The 24,729-nt window shown below is 40.3% G+C and overlaps 1 protein-coding gene across 2 annotated transcripts in view; it reads left to right on the forward strand.

Annotated features, from left to right (window-relative positions):
* CNTNAP5 (contactin associated protein like 5) overlaps positions 1 to 24,729 on the forward strand; it is an 898,651-nt gene that overhangs the window by 568,768 nt on the left and 305,154 nt on the right. For both annotated transcript variants that reach the window (XM_029226145.1, XM_029226146.1), the window contains exon 11: positions 5,728 to 5,834. In XM_029226145.1, coding sequence (XP_029081978.1) covers positions 5,728 to 5,834 — 107 coding nt within the window. The remainder of the gene's footprint in view (positions 1 to 5,727; positions 5,835 to 24,729) is intronic.

Consider the following 24,729-nt stretch of genomic DNA (forward strand, 5'->3'; position numbering starts at 1 on the left):
GGGTCTATTTCTGTTTTGTATGTAGGTTCATTTGTATTATTTTTTTAAATATTCCCACATATAAGTGATATCATATGATATTTGTCTTTCTCTGTCTGGCTTACTTCACTTAGTATAATAATCTCCAGGTCCATCTTTGTTGCTGCAAATGGCATTATTTTATTATTTTTTATGTCTGAGTAATATTCCATTGTGTTTATATACCACATCTTCTTTATCCATTCATCTGTCAATGAACATTTAGGTTGCTTCCATGTCTTGGCTATTGTTAATAGTGCTGCAATGAATCTGTTTTTTTTTGTTTGTTTTTTGGGTTTTTTTTTTTTGCAGTGAATAGTAGTACATATACCTTTTCGAATTATAGTTTTATCTAGATAAATGTCCAGGAGTGGGATTGCAGGATCATGCAACTTTAAGTAGCATGATTGTGGCAGGCTTCCTTGAGAACACTGTTTTATCAGAGGCAAGAAGGAGGTGAGGAGTGGGCCATGTAGACGTGTGGGGGAGAGCATCCTGGGCAAAGAGAACTTCAGTGCAAAGACCCTGACAAAGCAGCATCCCTGGTGTGCTTTAAGGACAGCAAGGAGTTCAGCATGGCTCGGGGAGATGTAGAAAAGGGAGAAGAGTAGGGATGAATTTGGAGAAGTGATGGGGGTACAGATCAGCAGGAACTGGTAGGTAGTTTAAAGATGTTGCTTTTACCTTGATTAAAACAGAAAGCCCTTGAAGGGTTTCAATCTGCCTTAGATGTTAATAGGATCTCTCTTGCTTTTGTGTTGGGGACATACTGAAGGGATCGGAGATGGAGGCTGGTAGACCAGTTGGCTGATGATCACAGTTGTTCAGGCAAGAGATGCTGGTGACTCAGACCAGAGTGGTAGCAGGAGGTGATGGGAAGTGGTCAGATGCAGAACAGATTCTAAAAGCAGAGCCAGAGACATGTACTCGTTCCTCAGATGAGGGCTGTGAGGGAAGGGGGGGGGACTTGCAAGTGTTGGGGTCTGGAGAGTGGTAAGTATGGAGTTGCCCTCCTCTGATAGTGAAGGATGTGAGTAGAGAACTTGGGGGGAAGGAGGCGAAGTATGAGATCAGAAAGTCAGGTTTGGACATGCAGTTTGAAACATCTGACACCCAAGTGGAACTTTGAAGCAGGCAGCTGGATTTATGGGTCTGGAATTCAGGAGAGAAGACTGAACTTGAAATACAAATTTGGAAGTCACTGACATGGAAAATCAGGAGATTTGCAATGACTGTTCTCAGTAATCTGATCTTCGTTTAAGAGAAGCCGAAAATTCATATTGATTCTTTGAAACTTTCTAAATTATAAACATACTGACTATATTTTCCAAAACTATGTTGATTCCCTCTGCTTTCTTAATGCTTTTCCCAGGGTTGGTCTGCTCCAGCTGGAAACTTGTGCTTGGCCTCAGTGAAAGCTAAGTTAGGGAAAGAACCACTCTGATCTTTCTCAAGGAAAACGGCAGGGGTCCCTTTGTTCTTCCTAATGCCCAGGGGGGCGAAGTGTATTTGGCAGAAAATATGCTTGCCAAGATGCTTGAAATTGGACTCTAGTCTTTGGAGTAAGTCAGTCTCTCAGTATTCTGTAAAATACTCTCTTCTTTGAAGAAGCTTATCTGTCTACCTTGCTGTGCATCTTTAAAGAGAAGCATTTTCTTTTCTTTCATATCTCCCTGCGAACAAGAAATCACACCACTAAACAACTGTGAGCCAGAACCATATGCCACGGAAGGCTGGATTGGACCATTAATGAGGTCCATGGGGCACTCTGGACAACTCTTCTGCCCACTTCATCTCTTACCTGGGTGGTCCACAGCTCCAACTAGCAATGAGCCTTTTCTTTTGGAAGAAGTTTTGATTTCGGGTAAAATTATACTTTCTCATGTAAAACTCGTATAACACTTTTGTCCCTGTTATATTTTTTTCTTTTCTCCTTCCATTCCTAATTCTTTTCTGCCTTTTCTTCAACTCTTTCGTTCATCTCCCTTCAAATTATGCACATCCTACTTTTAGAAAGACGCAAACAGCTTCTGATGCATGTGCCCTGCTCTCCGAGTCCTTGCTGGCACACATCATCATGCTTCTTTGGGCTTCTGAAGACTATGACATCAACAGTTGTGTTTCTGCTGAAAGCTCTGTTTATTAAATGTCGTACACCACAAGAAGGCACGTCTGATTCAGCTGTATATGAAATATCATTAGGATTTTAGAAGGTAGTTGTTCAGCATGATTATCTCGTAGCAAATTGAATTCAGTGCCTTACACCTGAGATTGTCACTGTCCTCACACTTAATGAGTTCTATTCACTTGCGTAGTTCCACACTGGCCTCTTTCTGTGTTCATGTCTCAAGTGCTCAGTGTATACCAAGTAGAGAGAAAAAGAAACAAAACACCAGTTAAAATGAACTGATTAAAGAACACGGAAATTATACTCCTAAAACTGCCCTTTTTAAATAAGCCAGTTGGGGTTATACATCTTTTATTTTGAGTGTCTACTTTACAAATGAGTTTTTCTAATCACAGTGTGCATTGAACCAAAATGAACCAAGCTCAAAGGCAGCCCTGTAAGTATTCATTCAATTTTTTCTCGTTCTAGGAATATTAGATGTTTTTCTTTTCCCAGGTACTCTTTTTCCCTCTCAGAAATACATCATTTTTTTTGAGTGACCATAAACAAATGAATTTCTAGCCTACATATTTGTTGGTAAATTGAGTTTAGTAACACTGTAATACAAGGTCTGTGTGAGGCTTTTTAAGTATGTTCAAAGTACCCAGCTAGTTCTTATACTTTTCCACAAGATCCCTCCCCCTACACGCCCCACTTAGCTTGGCAATATTGAATTTTAAAAATACTTTAAAGTGTAAAATTGTAAGGAAAAATGTGTTTCTATTGCTGTTTGTATTTATAGGATGCTGATTTACAAAAAGTTAAGATTGTTAGTTGGAAATAAGAGAATCCCAACTCAAGCTAGCCTGAATACATAGGGGGTTTTCCCAGAAAGATCTTGGGTTGTCTCACAGAATCTAAGCTAGATTAAAACAACCAGCCCTCAGAAAGTTCAGGGATGCAACCTAATCTTGGAAACAGCAGAGAACCGCCATACAAATATTGTCAGGAGTCTCTCCATCTGTCTTTTCTGCTGCGTTCTGGACCTCAGCATTTTTTTCTCTCTCTCTTTTTCACTGCAGATAAGCTTTCTTCTCATGGCTGAAAACATGGCCAATGACAACTTTTGAGTTTTTATCTTATAGCTTCAGTCATCAAAAAAGGGGCTGATCTGAACTTTCTTGGTGCCAAAACCAAAAGAACTATAGGATAACTACCTACTGACCTGGCTTTGCTCAGCTTTCCATCTTTAAAGCAATTAACTTTTTCTTGGTGGAGGGAGGGGAACAGTAATACCGTTGTTTGTCAATCATGGAATCTGACTCGTGTGTGTGTGTGTGTGTATATATATATATGTGTGATTGGGGGAGGGGAGTGGGATGGGGTGGGATAGAGCAGCCATAGACATGTCATGTAAGAATTTGAGAGGTTCAGAGGGGAAAGATCTTGAGAAAAGTCCACTGCAGGAGAAGCAGTATTCAGAAACAAGCAGTTCTGGATGCAAAAGAAGAAAAGGTGTGGAGGAGGGTGGGCCTTCACAGGCTCTCTATCAGGGCACACCCAGAGGCAGAGGTTCTTGCTTGGATTTTGCTCGTGAGGACACTTATGCTTCAAGTTTATCTAACTTCCCCACAGCACAAGGTTACTGGTGTCAGGGGTGGGGGGGTGGGGCAGAAACCTGTGGTTTATCTGAGTAACAAGCCTGTTTCTTTTCCACCAAGCTGGGTGGGGGAATCCAGAGGAAGGGTAGAATTTGGAGTACGGAAGGGCTCATGTTTTGGTTTATTTATTGATTGGTTGGATTTTGTAATCATGTTCCAGAGCAAAATTACTGAGTCCCTTCCCCCCCTCCCTGCTTTTTTCTGTGTTTTTAAGCCTTAGCTGGACACCATGGTATCAAAAGGTTTTTCCCAAACAGAAGCCCTGTCAGCACAATAGTGTGTTTGCTGTGCTGAGCAGAAAATTTCTAATAATATGTCTGGACATGTTCAGGAATATTAGTTTCTGGGCTTTGAAACAATCATTGCTGGAGGGTTTCCTACCTATGTAGGACACTTAGGGTAAATCATCTTACTTTTCCTTGCCTCACATTTTCGGTGGCTGCACAATGAACCCTTTTGTTGTATTATACCACTTCTGTGATTCCGCTGGTTATTCCCTGTCCCTGTTGAAATTCATGAGATTTTACTCTTCCCGTAAAGATTGTTTTCAAAAATTTCAGTGTTTAGCATTGCTTTTACTCTTAATCTTATTTGTTATACATATTGAGCACTTGCCTGGTTATTTTTTAGGAGAACAGTACCCGGAGTGTAGAGATTTTAAATCATGTATGTAAGAGATGAAGAGAATTACCTAAAGACACCATGTAGTAAATTGCTGAGCTGGGATTTGTGCTCAGATATATATAACCCTGAAGTCTGTGATCTTTGTCGAGAAGAAATGAATGTTGCCTTCACTCCCCTTAGCCCAAGAGACACTTAACGTTTGTCCTTGTTATGCTTCATATCTTGAATTTTCACTTAATCCAGTCCCAGTGTTTTTTTTTTTTTTTTTGCGGTAAGCGGGCCTCTTACTGTTGTGGCCTCTCCTGTTGCGGAGCACAGGCTCCGAACGAGCAGGCTCAGCGGCCATGGCTCACGGGCCTAGCCACTCGGCGGCATGTGGGATCCTCCCGGACCGGGGCACGAACCCGTGTCCCCTGCATCGGCAGGTGGACTCAACCACTGCGCCACCAGGAAGACCCCCAGTCTGTTTTATTCCTTTTTGCTAACATCATTTGTAGTAGCTTTATGATAGCCCATTAATATTATGTACTACAACTTTCCTAAGAAATCTTCTCATGTTGGAAACTTACATGGATTCATCACGGCATCATTGTGAATAAGGATAATTAGCACACATAGTTTTATGTTTTGAAATACATCCTAAAGGTAGAGCCATCTAAGGGTGATTTCTGGGTTAACTTATATGAATGTTTCAGAGAGTTTTTAAAGTGTATGGTGAAAATATTTTTCAGAATAGTCATACTGTTTTCATTATAAGTAGTAAAGGCCTCATTTTAAGGGTGTTATTGGCTCTGTTAATAATTATAGAATTTCCTAGTATGTTAACTGAACAGATACCATCTTTTCAAATTCATGGGGAGTTTAAAATAGACTCCTGGCCGTCACCCCAAAGAGAAGCAGGAGGATTATGACCTCAATTATTTGCCTCTTTCTCCTTTCCTTTAAAAATGCAAAACCTTTTCAAAATGCAAAATTACATCTTTGTCTATTTTGTTCTACAGTAAGTGAAAAACCTTACAAATTCTGACCACTTCAAATTAACTTTAAGTCAATGAACATGTGCCCCAGTGTTGAAATGCTTTATTTAATTGCCTAAATCAGCCCTGAGCCTTTCTTTGCCCAGTAGTACCAGGTGGACCCACCTCTTGTGGTGAAACCATTGTCTTATGTTCACGTATTCAAGTCTCACTCAGGAATGGGAGTAGAGTAGACCGATTTCTACCATTAATTCATGTAGTTGGATATAAGACGTCTTTGTTTTTCCCCTTATTTCAACTGATTTGGTTTATTTTGTTTGATTTTGCTCCATCTCTCAAGGTGTTTGCCAAACTACTGTGAACATGGAGGAAGCTGCTTCCAGTCCTGGGTGACCTTCTACTGTAACTGCAGTGACACAGGTTACGTGGGCGCCACCTGCCATAACTGTGAGTAGACTCATGCCTACCCACAGTAGAATGGGCAAAAATCCACGAATATCAGGGATAATGTCAGGATATATTCAACATGGGGTGGGCACATTTTAGTCATTCCTTCAGTGTGTTTCTTTTTTTTTTTTAAATTTTTGGCTACGTTCATACTTCACTGCTGTGCACGGGCTTCCTCTAGTTGCTGCAAGTGTGGGCTTCTCTTTGTTGTGGTGCAGGGACTTCTCACTGCAGTGGCTTCTCTTGTTGCAGAGCACGGGCTCTAGGCGTGCAAGCTTCAGTAGTTGCAAAACACGGGCTCAATAGTTGTGGCTCTTGGGCTCAGTAGTTGCGGCTCACCAGCTCTAGAGTGCAGGCTCAGTAGTTGTGGCACATGGCCTTAGTTGCTCCACAGCATGTGGGATGTTCCTGGACCAGGGATCGAACCCATGTCCCCTGCATTGGCAGGCAGATTCTTAACCACTGCGCCACCAGGGAAGTCCCCAATGTGTGTTTCTTGAGAGCATACTCTATGCCAAACACTGTGGTGAGCATGGAGGATGCACAAATACAAAGCCATATCATCATGAAGCTCAAGGTCTACCAGGAAGACAGACAGGAAATAGGATAAGTGTTGAGGTAGAGGAAAGACAAGGTGCTGTAGGCACACAAAGAAGAGCTCTGAAGTCAACTGCATTTTCTAGATGGGCTAAGTTAGGCTGTGCAATAAACAACCTGCATCTCGGTGGCGTAAGTAATGAGCAGTTGAGTCATGCCTGTGTTACCTGCATATCACAGGTCTGCAGGGGACCCTCTTCCAAAGGTGTTCTTATTCTGGGAAGCTGACAGAGACTCCATCATCTGGAATGTTGCCCTGTCAGGGAGAGGGATGCACAAGGAAACATGTGTTTTTGAAAGCTTCTACCTGGAAGTTTCTTCTTGGATGCTTCTACCTGGAAGTGGCAAATGTTACTTCCACTCATGGAATCATTGGCCAAATAGAGTCCCATGAGCACCTAACTTCAAGGGGGTAGGAAGTGTCATCTTACCATGGTATCTGAGACAATAGAACCAGCATATTGGTGATAAGTACTGACAATGTCTGTGTGTCCATGTTGGGGAGGCTTCAGATAGAAGGTTTGAGCTGATCTCATGATAGGAATGTGGCAGACAAGGAAAAGAAAACAGGAAACTGAAACTGTAAGTAGTTTCACATGGCGGGAGAGTTCTGACAGTAAATGGTAAGAAAGGAAGCAGGAAGTGAGGAACCTGGAGCACACAGAGAATAAGGGGAGAGGAGGAAAAAGTAAAGGAAGAGCAGCAGTGCCATGATTTCCATAATACGATAGTCCTGTCAGGGTCACCAAACAAAAAAAAAACACATGACAAAATAGAGAAGGTTTGCTGTTTGGAGAATTGTATGTCAAACTGTGTGAAATGAACTGTAAGTTTAACTGACAAAGATGTAATTGGAAGGTGCTGGCTATAGTGGTAGGAGATTTCACAGAAAATGTGAACTTCAAAATTGACTTAGAAGGTAGAGGAGTGGGAGAAGGGCCTTCTAGAATAATGTAAGAGCCAAGCCAAGGCTGGACCTATTCTGAGGACTTCAAGGAGACTATCACTCAGGACCAGATCTCACCTGTTTTCCTTAAGTCCCTGCTGTTCCTGGCATGGCACTCAGAATGCAGAAAGGGAACGGTAGATGACAGCTGGGCTAGAATCAGACTCTGATCCAGGATGAACAGCGCTGATGCTCTCATCCCTGCAGACCTCTCAGCCATTCTGTGGCCTCTTCTATGCCTTGTAATGTAACATTCACCAATGGTGACCACAGAGGAGGCCAAGCAAATCAGAGAAGAAATAGCCCATTGGCCATCATGAGATGACATTATTACTGTTAGCTGCCTGTAGAAGTGAAAAACACTGCCTGGCTTTATAATGATATAACTTACTTAAAATTTTCTATTTAGAGATTTGGAACAGTGAACAACAGACTGAGAGAGATTAGATTTAATTTTTAGCAAACTCTTATACTTGAACAAGGACAAAATTTTAACACGCTGGAGCTTGTTTTCTCACAGATCCTGTAAAGGAAAACTAACAAAATCTTGTGGACCATTTTAGGGCTAAAATTACAAGTTTTTATTTAAGATTCTCAATTAATACCAATCTATAATTTTTTTAAAAAATTAATTAATTAATTTTTGACTGTGTTTGCTCTTCGTTGCTGCATGCGGGCTTTCTCTCGTTGCAGCAAGCTGGGGCTACTCTTCATTGCAGTTCACGGGCTTCTCACTGCAGTGGCTTCTCTTGTTGTGGAGCACAGGCTCTAGGCACGTGGGCTTCAGTAGTTGTGGCATGCAGGCTCAGTAGTTGTGGCACAGAGGCTTAGTTGCTCTGCGGCATGCGGAATCTTCCTGGACCAGGGCCCAAACCCGTGTCCCCTGAATTGGCAGGCAGATTCTTAACGACTGCACCACCAGGGAAGCCCCTCAATCTATAAATGTTGAGTCCTGTTCCAGAACTATTATCCCTAAACAGCCAAGAACAACATATACTTGGACAGATACATTGTAGGACACATACAGGACTGTCCAGATTGTATGGACAATGCTCTTGTAAGAAGCTCAGAGGCAACCAGAGTGGCCATCAGTTTAATAGTGAGATGAGAGAAACTTGAAGATTTAAGTCAAAACTATCCAAATACTGGCCAAATCATATGATAACATTCCTATGATTTGTAAATCTTATTCTGTTCACTTTCTCCTAAAGTAATTTAATAATATTTTGAGAAGTTCATCTCTGTGGATGCTCTCCTCCTTTAAATTTATCCATCCATCATGCTAAAAATAGAAGATTTCCAACTCTATAAAAAAGGCATGAACTTAAAAGTCGATGGATGTGAGGTGCTGATTTTTAAAGGAACACTGTCAAAGTTGATGAGCAGGAAACTTAACATACCAAGCCTTAAAAATCTCATTCTCTTTTTATCCCCCTTTCTGTGACATTACTCAGGGTTTATACCATGGGCTGCAACACTATTAAACCCCTCCTTCCCTTCTGGGCACCCAGCCAGGACAGATCAGAGGTGCTTGGGTGGCTGTGAGGTTTGGATGCCTATGCAATTCAAAAATTTGTCTCCCTTTAACTAATCCCTCTTCCTCCCCCCAATTGGGTGAGGGGCACTGTTTTGCATCATATGTGTAAATTGAGTAAATCAAGTCATGCTTTCCTGCCTTCAGAAAATCTGTGTCCCGAATGTAGGGCATCAGAAATGAGAGCTGCTAAAATACAGAAAACAGAACAGAGGATCCCCTCAGGTAAAAGCAAAACAAGCAAGTTCGCAAACATGCTAGTGTGGAAATGGCAATGCCCTTGGTGTGTTGGGCTGTAATTCCTTGAAACAGTCATGCACAATCAGAAGAGTCGATGCAAGAGTTTACATTTGTAAGACATTTATAATGATACTTAAAACTCGTAATTTCTTGACTACGAGTCTTTTGTCTTTTCGTGCTCTTTAGGATTAGTTTGGTTTTTTTCATTCTCGGCGCATCCTAGTAAATGTGAACCAATAGGGCTAAGGACAGATATGTTTCGCTTCTTTCTGTCTCGCTTTGTGGATAAGAGAGGGGTCTGGCTGAGGAGGAGGATATGACGAACTCTAAGGAATGGTACAATGGGAATTCCCAAAGTCCTTAAACATGGTAGGTTGCTGTTAAAAGTAGGTATGTCGGGGCTTCCCTGGCGGCGCAGTGGTTGAGAGTCCGCCTGCCGATGCGGGGTTTGTGCCCCAGTCCGGGAGGATCCCACGTGCTGCGGAGCGGCTGGGCCCGTGAGCCATGGCCGCTGAGCCTGCGCGTCCGGAGCCTGTGCTCCGCAACGGGAGAGGCCACAACAGTGACAGGCCCGCGTACCACACACACACACAAAAAAATAATAAAGTAGATATGTCATCATTGCATTTCAATTTTCTTTCCTCCTTACCTGATGACATATAAAGAACTTGGGTACACAAGTTATGTTACTTGGGTACACAAGTTATGTTACTTTTCAAACACACTTGGTTCAAAGCCTCCTGCTTAACAAGATATGATGATTATGTGGGCAATTCCTCTCCAATCTGTGGCAGCTTCCCCACAGAAGAAGGAAATATGAGACCATCACTTATCCCATGAACTGACATTAAACATTATGTCTGTAAGTTGCTTCGCTCAGCAACTTTCTCCCCTAAGTTGTATCCTATTTGCCAGAGGGAAAGCTGAAGGTAAAATAATGTTTTCAGCCCAGATTAAGTCCTGGCAACCCACCCAGTGATCAGAGCCTTCTGATCACTAGAGCTGGTTATTGGTTTTCTGAAATGTGCAAGTTTAGAAGGTTGTGTAATTGAAGCCAAACTACTGAGTACTCAAGGTATATCTTGGCCATGGTATATTATGAATCCAAGTTAAGATTAAAAGGAAGAGGTTTTGTTATGGGAGCTTAATCATAGATTAGTCTACAACATAATGATAAAGTGAGGTGGGTATTATTATTCTCCCCATTTTATAGATGAGCACACTGAAGCCCAGAAGGTTACGTATCCTCCTCAAGATAACATATGAAGCAAATGAAGGAGCTGGGATTTAAATAGAGGGAATCTGGCTGTGATGCAAGATAAGCTCCATATCTTATTTCCTTTCTCAAATAACGAAGACATTTTGCAAAACTGTGTATATGAACTTAGTGATGGGACATTCATGACGTCTTTCATACTGCTTGAGACCCAGTAGGATATTGTGATACCAGATAGAAAATGCAGTTCTAGAAGACTGAGAGGTGAGAATGTTTTTGTGTTCTAGAATAATCATGAAATCACCCTGGAAGGAAGTAGGTTGAGTCAGCACTTGAAAGACAGCTCAAATTAAAATGGATAAAAAGACGAGGGAAGCTTATTGAAAACAGAGGTTGCCGAGAGCCAAGGTGTGATGGTAGAATATATATGCTGTAATTTGGGACAATGCAGATGTTTGCCTGACTCAAAGAAAGGGAAAATAGCTCTTTTCATTCATTCCTGAAGCCCAAGTGGTATTCCCATAGAGCACTTTCCCCTAGGGGAAATCTGAGCTCACTTCCCTTTATTACCAAAGCTTTTCACACGTTATTGAAGTATCTATAAATATGACTTTAATGACTGCATAATAAATAGTCTATTTAATGGCTTCTTGTTTTTATTCAACCATTTTAATCTTTTTTTGGGTGGGGGATGAGGAACCCTGTGTTGTTTCCAAATATTTATTATTCTAACCAATACCACAGTGGACATCTTTGTGCTTAAATAAATTTTAACCCCACATGTTCCATTGTTTTCTTGAACTGGGCATAGGAATGGCATATTTGAGTCAAAGATTATGAATCATTTTAAGGATCTTGATTCATATTTCAACTAGCTTTCCTAAAGTCTTGCTACAGTTTATACTCTGATCGCTATTTTTTGAGATATCTTGTTTCACCTTCTAAGCCAGAATTGTTTACTATATGTTATAAAACTATTTTACATGTTTTTACTAAAACATTTGCATACTTTTAAAATTAATTAATTAACTAATTTTTGGCTATGTTGGGTCTTCGTTGCTGCGTGCGGGCTTTCTCTAGTTGTGGTGAGCGGGGGCTACTCTTCCTTGCGGTGTGCGGGCTTCTTATTCCTGTGGCTTCTCTTGTTGTGGAGCATGGGCTCTAGGCGTGCGGGCTTCAGTAGTTGTGGCACACGGGTTTAGTTGCTCCGCGGCATGTGGGATCTTCCCAGACCAGGGCTCGAACCCATGTCCCCTGCATTGGCAGATGGATTCTTAACCACTGTGCCACCAGGGAAGTCCCATAACACATTTACATATTGATATGGAAATTATTATGGACCCTCATGATGAATTCCAGATGAAGAATAAGGTTTTATAGGTGAATTATGCAGTAGGAATAAGATTATCTCTACAGAACTGTATTTAATCATTCAACAAGTATGTACATTTTGAAAGCACATCTGATGTCAGTAACCAGGCAACTGACTGACTCTCACCTTGCGCGGACTCGGTAAGGACCCAAGTACTTACTCCTCATTTTCCACATGTCTCCTCATGAGTGGGGCTATCCTTGATCTCCTCAGTATCTATATCTGATCACATTCACATGGACCCTTTTCCGGGGTCTCTGCATTGTTTCTCAACCTTTGCAAATCCCTTTTTACCATGTAGCCTCTCCGACATCCTAACAATGCCTTTCAGCTCACTTTTCAGCTTGGCAAGAAGATGTCTGCTTTCCTCCTCTCCCAAGCTTGACATAGTGCCTCCCCCATTGGGCAATGAATAGCCAGGTATTGATTGGGAGCATATCAAGTTGTCTGACGATCAGCCTCTAAGGTAGCCATCATAGAGGGATAACACTTTAGCTATTTTAGCAGTAGGTAAATGGTCCTCTCACTGCATGATATTTCATGGTTGAAATGAAAGGTTAGAGACGGTAGGGGATTCTGGTAATAAGAGGTTTATTTAAAAGCAGGACTCATATCTCTTTGCTCAGTTCAACTCATATCCTAATATTATTCTGTGGGTTTCCTATCAAGATCTAAAGAAAATTCATCTCCAGGGTTAACCCTGAATGCCATCAGCAGCTGTTCTAAGCTGTAACTACCTACCTAAAGTAGAAGAAGAAAAACAAAAACAGTAATGCATTTTTTTATCTTTTTATTTTATATTGGAGTACAGTTGATTAACAATGCTGTGTTAGTTTCGGGTGTACAACAAAGCGATTCAGTTATACATGTAGATGTATCTGTTCTTTTTCAAATTCTTTTCCCAATTAGGTTGTTACAGAATATTGAGAAGAGTTCCCTGTGCTATACAGTAGGAATGAATTGTTGAATCCGCACCCTGCTTCATTTTATGACACTAGCCTTTGGTGTCATCATTACCTTTATTCATGTTAACTCCCCCACTGAGACTCTAAACTCCTTTAGGGGAGGAACTGTGTCTTGCTTACATTTGTACTAACCATATCTAAAGAACTGGTGACATCCAGGGCATATCATGTAATTGGTGAGACAGACAGTTACGCAGAAAAAGATAACTCATTGTGCCATTAAATGGGGAATCTGTAAGGACAGGATGGTGTCTGAATCTTCTCTGTGTCCCCAACCTTTTGTCTAATCCCTGACACATCATAGGTATCTGCTGTTGGCTGTACACACGGATGGATAAATCAGATAGGAGCACACAGTAATGTGGAGTTACTGGGATAAGGGCACTGTCCCTTTCTGGGGGAGGTGAGAAAGTTTTCACAATAATTGACATTTGAGCAGAGGCTTGAAGGATGAGAAAGAACAAAAGACAGAGACACATGAAGTGTCGTGCAGCAGGGAGTGCTCTGAGATGCTTAGCACAGCTGGGATCTAAGGTGAAATGGAGGAAAGGAGAGTCAGGATTTGCAGACAGAAGAGAAGATGGGTGATTCATTGAGAAGGAGCTTGTTTCTCTGTTGAGCACCTAGGAGCCAGCCACAGTTTCTTGGTTTTCTTCTAATGCTGAGAATTGGCTTGCTAATATATATTTCGTTTTGTTTTTATTTATTTTGTAAGTTCTTTTTGGAACCCTAACTGTGATAGTATCGTAGAACATGCACCGAAGTTGGAAGACAACTTCATGTTGGGTGCAAGGGTCCAAGTTGGGTATGTGTTGGGCGCAAGGGAGAGATACGATGCTATTTGCAATTATGTGAGCAGCAAATAATGAGAGAGCAAGCTAGAAAGAAGGGACCTGACTTGAAAGGCATATCTAACATTGGATCAAACAGACTTGGAGACAAATCGAATACAGCAGAGAGAAGGATGGCTTGTAGCTTTGTAGCTTGGAAGACTTCATGAATGAAGGATGTAGTGACTAAGTCCCCAGGTCGCTCTGGGCCTGACAGTTAAATCCAGGCTCTACAACTTACAAGATGTATAACCGAGGGTGAGTTATGTGAGTGCTGTGTGCTTTAATGTCCTCGTTTGTGATATGTGGCTAGTAATAGCAGCCACGTAATGGAAATATCATGAGGATTAAATAAAAAAATTCCCATAAAGTAGTTAGCCTTGTGCCTGGCAAATGCAAAGCCCCTGATCCATGTCAGCTACCATTTGAACAGATGGAAGACATGCAGACCGAGGCAAAGACTTAGCAGATGAAATCTTCAGTTCAGTTTGGGGCATGATGTTTGCCTGAAGATATGTTACCTATGCAGAAGTACCTGGACATCCCAGAGTCGGGTCCCGAGGGAAAGATCGTAATCACTGGGTGTATAGTTGCTGAAGCCTTTTGAATAGTTGAAGTCAATCAGATATGGTGGGCCAAGGGTGGGAACTGCCAAGTAAAATATTTTAAGGGGCTCAAGAAGAGATACGATTGAGACACAACTAAGAAGGAAGTGTGAGGAAAGAAAAAGGAAGAACGAAATAAAAATGGTAATGTAAAAGGCAGAAGAGTAGTGTTCTCAGAATAGATTATAAACAGAAATGTCCAAGCAATGTGCTCCAGGTTACTTCATCATTGTGCTTGGTCATAGGTGAATGGCTGGATGTTTACATAAGAAGTTGGAGAAAAGCACAATAAGTGAAAGAATGACAACGGTTTTCAAAAATTTATTTTTTAATTAATTTGTTATTGAAGTATAATTGATTTATAATGTGTTAGTTTCAGGTTACAGCAAAATGATTCAGTTATATATAAATATATATTCTTTTTCAGATTTTTACCATTATAGATTATTAAAAGATAATGAGTATGGGTCCCTGTGCTGTATAGTAGGTCCATGTTGGTTATCTATTTTTTGTTTTTTGACTTGTACCTATTTATTCTTTTTTTTTTTAACATCTTTATTGGAGTATAATTGCTTTACAATGGTGTGTTAGTTTCTGCTTTATAACAAAGTGAATCAGTTATACATATACATATGTTCCCATATCTCTTCCCTCTTGCATCTCCCTCCCTCCCACCCCTCCAGGCGGTCACAAAGCACCGAGCTGATATCCCTGTGCTATGCAGCTGCTTCCCACTAGCTATCTACCTTACGTTTGGTAGTGTATATATGTCCATGCCACTCTCTCACTTTGTCACAGCTTATATAGAGTAGTGCGTATATGTTAATCGTAAACTCCTAATTTATCTCTCCCCACCACCTTTCCCCTTTGGTAACTATAAGTTTGTTTTCTATGTCTGTGGGTCTATTTCTGTTTTATATGTAAATTCATTTGCATCATTTTTTATATTCCACATATAAATGATACCATATGATATTTGTCTTTGTCTGACATACTTCACTTAGTATGATGATCTCTAGGTCCATCCATGTTGCTGCAAATGGCTTTATTTCATTCTTTTTTATGGCTGAATGGTATTTCACTGTGTATATATTTACCACATGTTCTTTATCCATTCATCTGTTGATGGACACCTAGGTTGTTTCCATGTCTTGACTATTGTAAGTAGTGCTTCTATGAATATGCGGGTGCATATATCTTTTTGAGTTAGAGCTTTTCCAGATATGTGCCCAAGAGTGGGATTGCTGGATCATATGGCAACTCTATTTTTAGTTTTTTAAGGAACCTCCATACGGTTTTTCATAGTAGCTGCACCAATTTACATTCCCAGCAACTGTGTAGGAGGGTTCCCTTTTCAAGAGACTTTGTTAATTGGTAGCTCTCATAGGTGTTGTCAGGATCCAGGTGATTCAAAACCACTACCTGCCATTGAAGTGATTTTACTCTCCTTCAGGAGGAAAGACCAATATCTTTGCATCCGTTAATAAACAAGTAATGCAAGGTGGTGTGCAGTTATGTGCATGGGTCTGACTGCAAGGTGCCTGCAAGCCTGTGAGAGAGATTAGAGCAGGATGAGCTGAGGTGAAAGGCTTCTTGGAGGATTGGTCTGGCCTGGACACAAGGGAGGGACTTGGGTAGGCAGAGAAGTCTTAGGAGAGTGTTTTTCAAGGGTGAGAATCAAAGGAAGGATTTGAAATAAGGAAGAGCATGGAGACTGGGTTTTACTCAAGGCACAGCGTAAGGGCAAGGGAAGGAACATCCCTTGAGCTTCTTTTAAGTGCCATGCACTGTACTGGGTGGTTTATATAGGTCATCTCACTCTCTGAAGCACCCTCACATCCTTAGGTCTAACCCTGTTAGACTGTGACTTCTTCAGACAGCAGGGTCTTCACATATGCAAATCTCCTGACCAGAGATTCTTCTTACACTGTCTTTGCTTGAGTAACTTTGTCAACTCCTGCAAGAAGCCTACCCAGACCTTTCCTAGACGTTGCTCCCCCTTGTCCCTTTAGCATCCACTCACAGAGAATTGATTCCACCATATCAAAATTAAAGGTTTAGTTCTTGTTTTTCTTCCTACACTGCCAGTTTTCCATGTGTTCCTCTCTCTGGCACTAGCTGGCACATAGTAGAGGATCAATGAATGTAAACATCTTTTGATGGCCCAAATGCTTAAAGCCACAGAGCTGGTGGAAGTGGGATTTGAACTCAGTTCTAGATGGTTTGAAAGCGCTTCCTCTCCACATTAAAACATCCCTAAGTGTTGAGTATGACCTATTTAGGAAAATAATCTAAAAAAGAATGGATATATGTATCTGTATAACTGATTCACTGTGCTGTACACCTGAAACTAGCACAACATTGTAAATCAACTAGACTCCAATAAAAATTTTTTAAGATCTCTAAATGGAAGAAAGAGCACACTTAAATATTTTATGGAACATGGTAGGATTATAAACAAACGGATATGAAGACTTCTGATTCGACAGGAGCAGGAATGAAGGTTGTATATACACCTCGGATAGATTCTCTTCCTTTTGAACATATCTCAACGATTTAAGTGTTTCCTGCAGTCATTTCCTCCATGGTGATTTGTTTTATTTGTTCTTTCCTTCCTCTTTATCTCCATCTCTCCCTCTACCTCCCCTTCCCCTCTTTAATTGAAGCTGCAGTAAAGCTAACTTCAAATACTTACATCGGATTGACAATATGCAAAAATGTAATCACAAGGTTTGGCTTTTTTCCAAATCCTTAGAAGCAACACAAGATGCCCAAATATGAAAGAAGATAATTAACTGGAGATAATTTAATTGTTGATGTTGCCTTCCTTTGGAGAACCATTGATATTTACTTTGAACACTGAACGGGAACAATGCACATTTATTTCTAATGCATTTCAGTCAACAAAAGACTGATTGCCATAGAAATACAAAGCTCTGGTATATCCCATGAGTTAGGAGTAATCTGGACTGGGTATATACATATTAAACTCAATATATAAAGACACATTTTCCATCTGTGCCTCAGCTTTGGATCCAGACAGATCTAGGTATAGTTATAGCTTTCTGCTCTTGGACAAATTAATTGCTTTTTTTTTAGCATCAGTTGCTTAATCTCTAAAATAATAACTCATCTAACAGTCATTGTGTGGATTAGAGGTCGGGCACAAAAAATATCTAGCATAATATTTGGGATTTAGCATTTCCGTGTTAAATGGTGTCTACTATATATTTAAAATCATGTGTTTGAAAGTTTTGGTGTACTTTTCATACAAGAGACATTCAATAATTTATCTTCCTATGCTATCAAATCATAAGGCTGTAGGAACGCTTTTTACACTGTAGATTACTAAACAGATATTAGGGTCTGGCATAGGTGTTGCCATTGGGGAAAGAACAGAGAGGCGACTGTCATAGAAAGAAGCCCAGGCTGGGATCAAGAGACCTGAGTCAAATCTATTTGTCATAAATGACCCTAGGCAAGTCACATACTTCTTGTAACCCATATTCCTCAGGGGTATAATGTTGATTATCCTGGATTGTACATGGTCACTATGAAGGGTTATTTTGATTTGCCCCAGTTGTATGACTCGGAACAAGTGTATTGACACCCTGTAAGGTGTTGCAGTTAAGCCTTGCAATAGCGTGTTATCATTATACTCTACAGTTGCTATTTCTCCTCTTTGCCATTTTCTGATGTTCTAGCTCAGAATAATATTTGCAGAGATCATATAGCCCATATCTTGACTATGGTTTAGAAAACACTGAGTACTCTTTCATACTCTTATTGGCTCCAGTAACCTTGAAAAGTAAAGCAAGTGGAAACATGAGGGGTGTGAGGGTCACAGACGTTTTAAGCTCTTGCATACTTTCTTTGAAACTTGTAGTTGAATTGAACTACTGTGATTGTTATTTGGAATGGATCAACTAAAAGAATAGTAAGAGTAATAAGCAATAAGAGAAGGAGAGAACGAGTGTGAATGCTTAAAATACTTTATCAATTCTATTTTAAATAATAGAGTAAGACTGGACTATCTAAATTGTGATGAAAGAAAGGATTTCCCAGGGTGCTCAGTTTGAATCTTGCAAACATATTTTACGTAGGTAATTCAGAGATAAAATTCAGAAGAATATTCCTTTATCCATTAAAATTCTATAATCCAGTAGTACTGTGACCTATGGCAAGTAATTCCACTGATCTGAGCCTTCCTTGTACCATTTACCAAAGGAAAATAATAGACTCTGTCCCTTATTGCGACTGGCATAAATTCATGAATCAGTGGGTGTGAAATCCCTTTGACAAGTATGATTCTAACCCTTCCTTATGAATTCCTTCTTCTTATACATTACATCATTTTGTTCCCACGGCAACCTTGGTGAGGAACAAAGCAAGCATTCAGAGGAAGGACCTAAGATTCAGAGTGATTCAGAATGGAGAACCCAAGGAATTTCAATGATAAGACCTGAGTAGGGCTCAAACCTGGATATTCTTATTGTCTCTGACTTTGTCAGTGTGAGTATCCTGCAAAAGGTTCTCCAGCTATATCATGCTCCAGGCAACATAAGTTGTGGTTAGTGAAGTTCTAAAGTTAATTTAAAGTTTAGTTTTTGTTCCTTGTTTTCTAAAAGACATTCTGAGTCAATTACTGCTCAGCTTCAAATCCTTCATTGTCCTCATGATCTCAATGATAAAATCCCTGCTTCTCAGCTCAGGAACTGTGGCTTTTCATCACTTGGAGCCCTCCTACATCACAATAGTTTTAGTTATGTCCCCATGTGGATCAAATTATAGTAGCTCTCATTGACTTTTCATTCCTTAAATGCATCAGATTCTTTTTATCACTCCATTCTTTTTTGGTCAAATGTGTTTTAATTTTATTTTTATTGAAACAGAGTTGGTGTACAATATTATATAAGTATCACTCCATTCTTCAGGCCATGAATTCTCTTCCTAACTTTTCTTCTAGATCATTCTTTATTCTGCCTCAGCACTTGCCCTGAGTATCACTTTCACATGCACAAGTGGTTGCCATAACTGATCTTTCGATCTTTCTTTGGCGTTAGTTTGAGCTTCTTGAGGTTATTAGGCACTTTGGTTTTTCACGCATGTGTCCCCAAGACCTAGCACTAGGTCTGTCATACTGCACACACAAAACAAGGGTTGAGAGAATGGAGTTCCTATTTTCAACTTGTTTGCACTTCCTTGAGGTATATCTGTGTATCTTCTGCATTGAGAGGAAGTAGAAAACAATAAATCATCTGATACCCCCAAGGCATCTGTTAGGCTTTCTTTTCAATTGGATGGAAGACCTGAGGCTCCTGCTTTGGATTCAAAGCATATTTCTTAAAGATCCCTACACCAAGTCCCCTATTAGCTCTCAAACTGGCTTGTAAATCATCTTTCCGTTGGCATAGTTGTAATGCACGATTTTAAGATACTAGTAGAAATGGGACATTTGGAGAATGTAAAAAGAAAATAAAGCTGTCCATCATTGTAGCAGGACACACAACTGAGTTTATTAGTCTGTCAATGGAGGAGATGTCAAAGTCAGTTTTCGGCAGCACAGATGTCCTGCTGGCAGCTAATGCAATGATGAAGACCTTGGCAATCATTCCCTCGCTCCTGTCTCTCTGATCCCACCGTCATGACGGCTGGAAGAGGAAGCAAGTGAATCCATCTGCTAACATATGATTTTATTGCTGCATGTTGTCTAAATGGGCGTTCAATGGAATCACTGTAATACAACTTGCAAACTGGGCATTCTTGGCGCTCACAGCCTGTCAGAGGAAAGACCTATGCTCTCATGCTTCTACGCAAGAAAAGTGTTTAGTCCAACGACATCACTAGGCTATTCTCAAAAGAAGTAGAAAATAAATGTGTTTTTAAACTTTTTTATGGAGATGACGTATGAAAAGAGAATTGGTTTTGAAAATTAGGCTGCCTTGGGTTCAATTCCAGGCTCTACCAATGATTCATTGAGTAACCAGGAAAAAATTACTCAACTTCTCTGAATCTTGGTTTCTCACTTCTAAATGTAGAAATAATAACATCGATGGCTTAGGAGTTTTTGATGATTAAATAAGAGATTACACTTAGAACATCACAGGTGGTACCTTTGTAAGATGCACTTAATTTACTTTGCTTCATCAACCCTCTACACTTTTACTTTTTCTGGTCTTTTAGGGATAAGTATTAGATTAGTAACAAATGCTGATTTCCACGTTTGGAAGGGACCTTCTAGTACAAGTCATTTACATATGTTGTCTACATCCTTCCTTAAGTTGATGCTCTAGAAACAGGCTGATTAATATCTCCTGCTTCTCTGGTGGCTAGAAGGCTTGTTTCTCCTAGAAGCTGAAATCTACCTTTTTTTAACTTTCTCTGGTTAGTCTTTGTTGTGTCCTCAATGAGCCTATCATGAACAACCTGCCAGTTAAGGCCTAGAGGAGTCTTGACAAGTCCCCCAAAGAATAGGCCTCACCATCATTTTGTTCCACCACTACCACACCCCAGTTGCCTGGAATAAAGTATGATGTTGACCCTTTGAAAACACAGGATTCTGAAAGTATATAGCTAATAATAATCAGGGAAAGAAATTGCTTTTACTTAATTATATAACTATGTATATTGATAATTAATATATAGTATACTTTTCATCCTCATAGTATAATCATTCTAATTGGCCCTCAAATTAGTAAACATAGATGATTCTGCAGTTTACTCTGGCTGCTGTTATGTTGAGATTTAGGTGAGATGTTTATTGTCATTTAGCACCGAGTTTTGTAAATCTCTCCTCTTTTCAGATCACCCTTCCACACAATATACATTTATATCAGGCATGTATAAATATCTACTCTGGGTCCCCCAGGGTGTTACCCGAGCAATTGAAGATCCTATTTCTGTTCTCAAGAACTTTAAAACTAGCAACAGTGGTGGAGGGGGAGGGAAAGTATATTACCCATTCAAAAAATAATACAAGGTTGTACAGAGTCAGGGAATCAATCGAATGTAGGTAAAAATAGAAATACAGGCACCAGGCATGGAGGACGAGATGAAACATGAAGGAAGGGAGAGCTCAGTAGTTCTGGACTTGAATGAACGCTGGTCCATCCGCGTGATGTGCACAGCAGAGGAAGTGGGGCAAGGTCAAGAATCCAGGGTGAAAGGAGTGTGACTCGCATAGGTTGGGGTTCTTATCAATGGTGAGGAATAATGATAAGAAACGAAACTGCTATCAGTCAGGCAAGGTTCAAGCAGAAAAACAGAACTGGAAGGAGATAGATATTAAGAGATTTCTTGCCAAAAAAATGGCTTATGTGACTGAGAGAATTGGCCAGGCAAATCCAAAGTCCATAGGACAGGCAATCAGGAAGGGCAGGAAGTCTAGGGCATGAGCTGAAGCTGTAAGCACGGGGGCAATTTCTTCTTCTGGGAAGCCTCTGCTCTGCTCTTAAGGCCCTTCAACTGATTAAAGCAGGCCCACCCAGATGTTTCAGGATAATTTCTGGTACTTAAAGTCAGCTGAGTATGCACTTTCATCACATCTACAAAATACCTTCACAGCAATAACCAGATTAGTGTTTGATTGACTAACTGGGGACTATAGTGTAACTTCGTTGTCACAGAAAAACGGACCATTCCAGTCTGCCCATCTGTCAGCCTGGCACCTGTATTCACCTCCTTTAACCATATTTAGTTATATCAGTTAACCTTTTTTTTTCTTTGTGTTTTGAAATTTCTACCTCTTTATTTCTTTTCTCTTTTTTCTATTGAAGTATAGTTGATTTACAGTGTTGTGTTAATTTCTGCTCTACAGCAAAGTGATTCAGTTATACGTATATACTTTCTTTTTCATATTCTTTTCCAGTATGGTTTATTACAGGATATTGAATATAGTTCCCTATTCTATACAGTAGGACTTTGTTGTTTATCCATTTTATATGTAATAGATTGCATCTGCTAATCCCAAACTCCCACTCCATCCTTCCCCCATCCCCTCCCCCTTGGCAACCAGAAGTCTGTCCTCTATGTTTGTGAGTCTGTCTCTTTCATAGATAAGTTCATTTGTGTTCTATTTTAGATTCCACATATAAGTGATATCATATGGTATTTATCTTTCTCTTTCTGACTTACTTCACTTAGTATACTGGTTACACTTCCGCCTGACTTATCATCCTTCTGCTTCACATGGTACAAGTCTCCTGGGCACACCTGTTATCATTCAGGTTTGTGTAGCACCTAATGACCACACTGGTCACAATGTTATCCTCATTGGCCTGGTGTGACTAAGATGCTGAACATGTGCTATTTTGTGCAATCAAAACACAGCTCTACATTTGTCTCCTCCCCTCCTTGCTTTAACTTTTATTTAATGAAGAAAATTTTCTATTCCCTTAGAGTTCAATCTTGGCCAAGACTTCTTGGGATAATTTTCTGTCTCTTAGGTGATAGGCATTCTTATGATTCCTTTATATAACAAAACATAAACCCAGTGGAAGACTTTAAAAGGCCCAGATTAGGATGGGCATCAAATCTTCAGTCTTCATTCAAAGGTGAGATTTTAAAAGGCTAGTGGCAGGTGAGGATCTGTGAAAGGGGAAGGGATGTGTGGGTGGAATACATTTTTTCTCAGTGTAATTCTCAGAACATTCGTTCAGGTTGTTGCCTTTTTCTTTGTTCAGTTGTATCCCCTAGTGTGAATCACAGTTTGTATTTCTGGAGAGATAGAGCAGCTGATACTTAGGCTTCCTGTCAGGCTGCTTACTTTTGGGTCAGGATCTGTCCTGGAGGTGCTGCCTGGCTTCCCCAGCATCTCATCGTGTGGGAGACGAATGTCAGCCCCAGTGGTGAAGGACACCCCTTCCCCTGGCCATTTGCTGATACTGGGGCTCCTGATGGATCCCTTTTTGGTACTTGAAGGCTTACCTGGCCTTGTCAGAGGTAATCTCTTTTGATTCAGTGGGGTGAGGGGAGGGGGAGGATGATATTACCTGGGCTGCCTTCTTTGCTAGATTAAGATCAGGAAGTACTGTACTTGAGTCAGCTTCTTGGGACAAGATGGGGGTGTAGAAGCACTGCTGCTGTGTTACCTCTTCAATCCTGAGGTCCCAAACAATGTTGGTTTCCTCTTTGCCCATTTCAGAGCTCTCCTTGGCCTCCTGTGTTATTTTCCAGGGTGAGAGTTTAATTAGCAAGGACAGTCAGGGAGAAGCAAGTTTAAGCTTAAACCTGAATTGGAGGTCCCCCCATAGATTTTAAGAATATGATTTTAAATAAAGACAAACAATGCTTGAATTTTTAATTCAAATTTTGAATAGGTAATATGTTCACAGGGCTCACAAATCAATCCATATAAAAAGATATGCAGTGAAACCTTGATTTCCACACCTATCTTCTACCTGCCTAGACCTGCCCCCAGGATATAATAGGTAACTTGTGTCTTCTACCTGAGTTTCTCTGTAGGAATACAAGAAAATACAAATGCATGTTATATGTACCGCTTTGCACTTTGCTTTTTTCAAATAATGATCTGTCTCAGAGCTCATCTTTCCATGTCAGCACATAAAGAGTTTCATTGTTCTTTTTCAATTGCATGGAGTTCCACTGTGCCATGATTCATTTCATAAGGCCCAAGTTGATAGGCTTTTTAAAGTTGTTTCTAATCCCACACAAATAAAACCACAATGAATAAACTTGAACATATGCCATTTCACACACCTGCAAATATATCGGTAGGTTAAATTCCCAGAAGAGGGATTGCTGGGTCAAAGGATAAATGTGATGTTGCTGCATATTGATTGCCAAATTGACTTCCATGGGCATTGAGCCAGCTTTCACTCCCACCAGCAATGCATGAGAGGGCCAGTTTCCCTACACACTCACTAACAAAGAGCGTTGTCAAAAGTTTGGGGTTTTGCCAGCTGGATAATTATTTCCTAAGAAAATAGAAATAACATTTTTAAAGGCTTGGTGATGTTTAGCAAATGGTAGGAGCACACTATGAATGTTTGGTTCTCCCTCTTCACAACCTTCAATGTGCCTAACAGCTTTCTTTGTTCATGATGCTAGAAAGATACAATCTGTATCTATATCATCTATATCTATACTTATATCTATCCATACGATATGTCTGTAACTATCCTGTATCTATTGGGTTGGCCAAAACATTTGTTCGGGTTTTTCCTTAAGATGTTATGTAAAAACTCAAATGAACATTTTGGCCAACCCAGTAGCTATCTGTATATATAGATATGTATGTATATATACATACACACACCCTAACCCTAACCCTAACCCTAGCCCGACCCTTTATGTATGTAGATCTAGATCTACATATATAAAGTTTATAAAACTTTTAAAAGGTTTGAAGAATAGAATCTCTGCACGTGGAGTGATTTACAAGGTAGCACTTGATTTTCTGTTAAAGAGGTGGAATATAGAAGATTCTAGAGTTCAGGACAATATGGGATGCCCTATGGTTGAGATAGCTTTATAGAAGGGGTGAGGAGGACCAATTCCTTATGGGATGCAGGTGTCTGCACAGGTGAGGAAGATTTGGGGAGTAGGGGGTCCTTGGTGGCAGGAGGAACA

Source organism: Monodon monoceros, unplaced genomic scaffold, assembly GCF_005190385.1.
Source record: "Monodon monoceros isolate NGI ecotype Baffin Bay Population unplaced genomic scaffold, NGI_Narwhal_1 Super_Scaffold_16, whole genome shotgun sequence".
NCBI lineage: Eukaryota > Metazoa > Chordata > Mammalia > Artiodactyla > Monodontidae > Monodon > Monodon monoceros.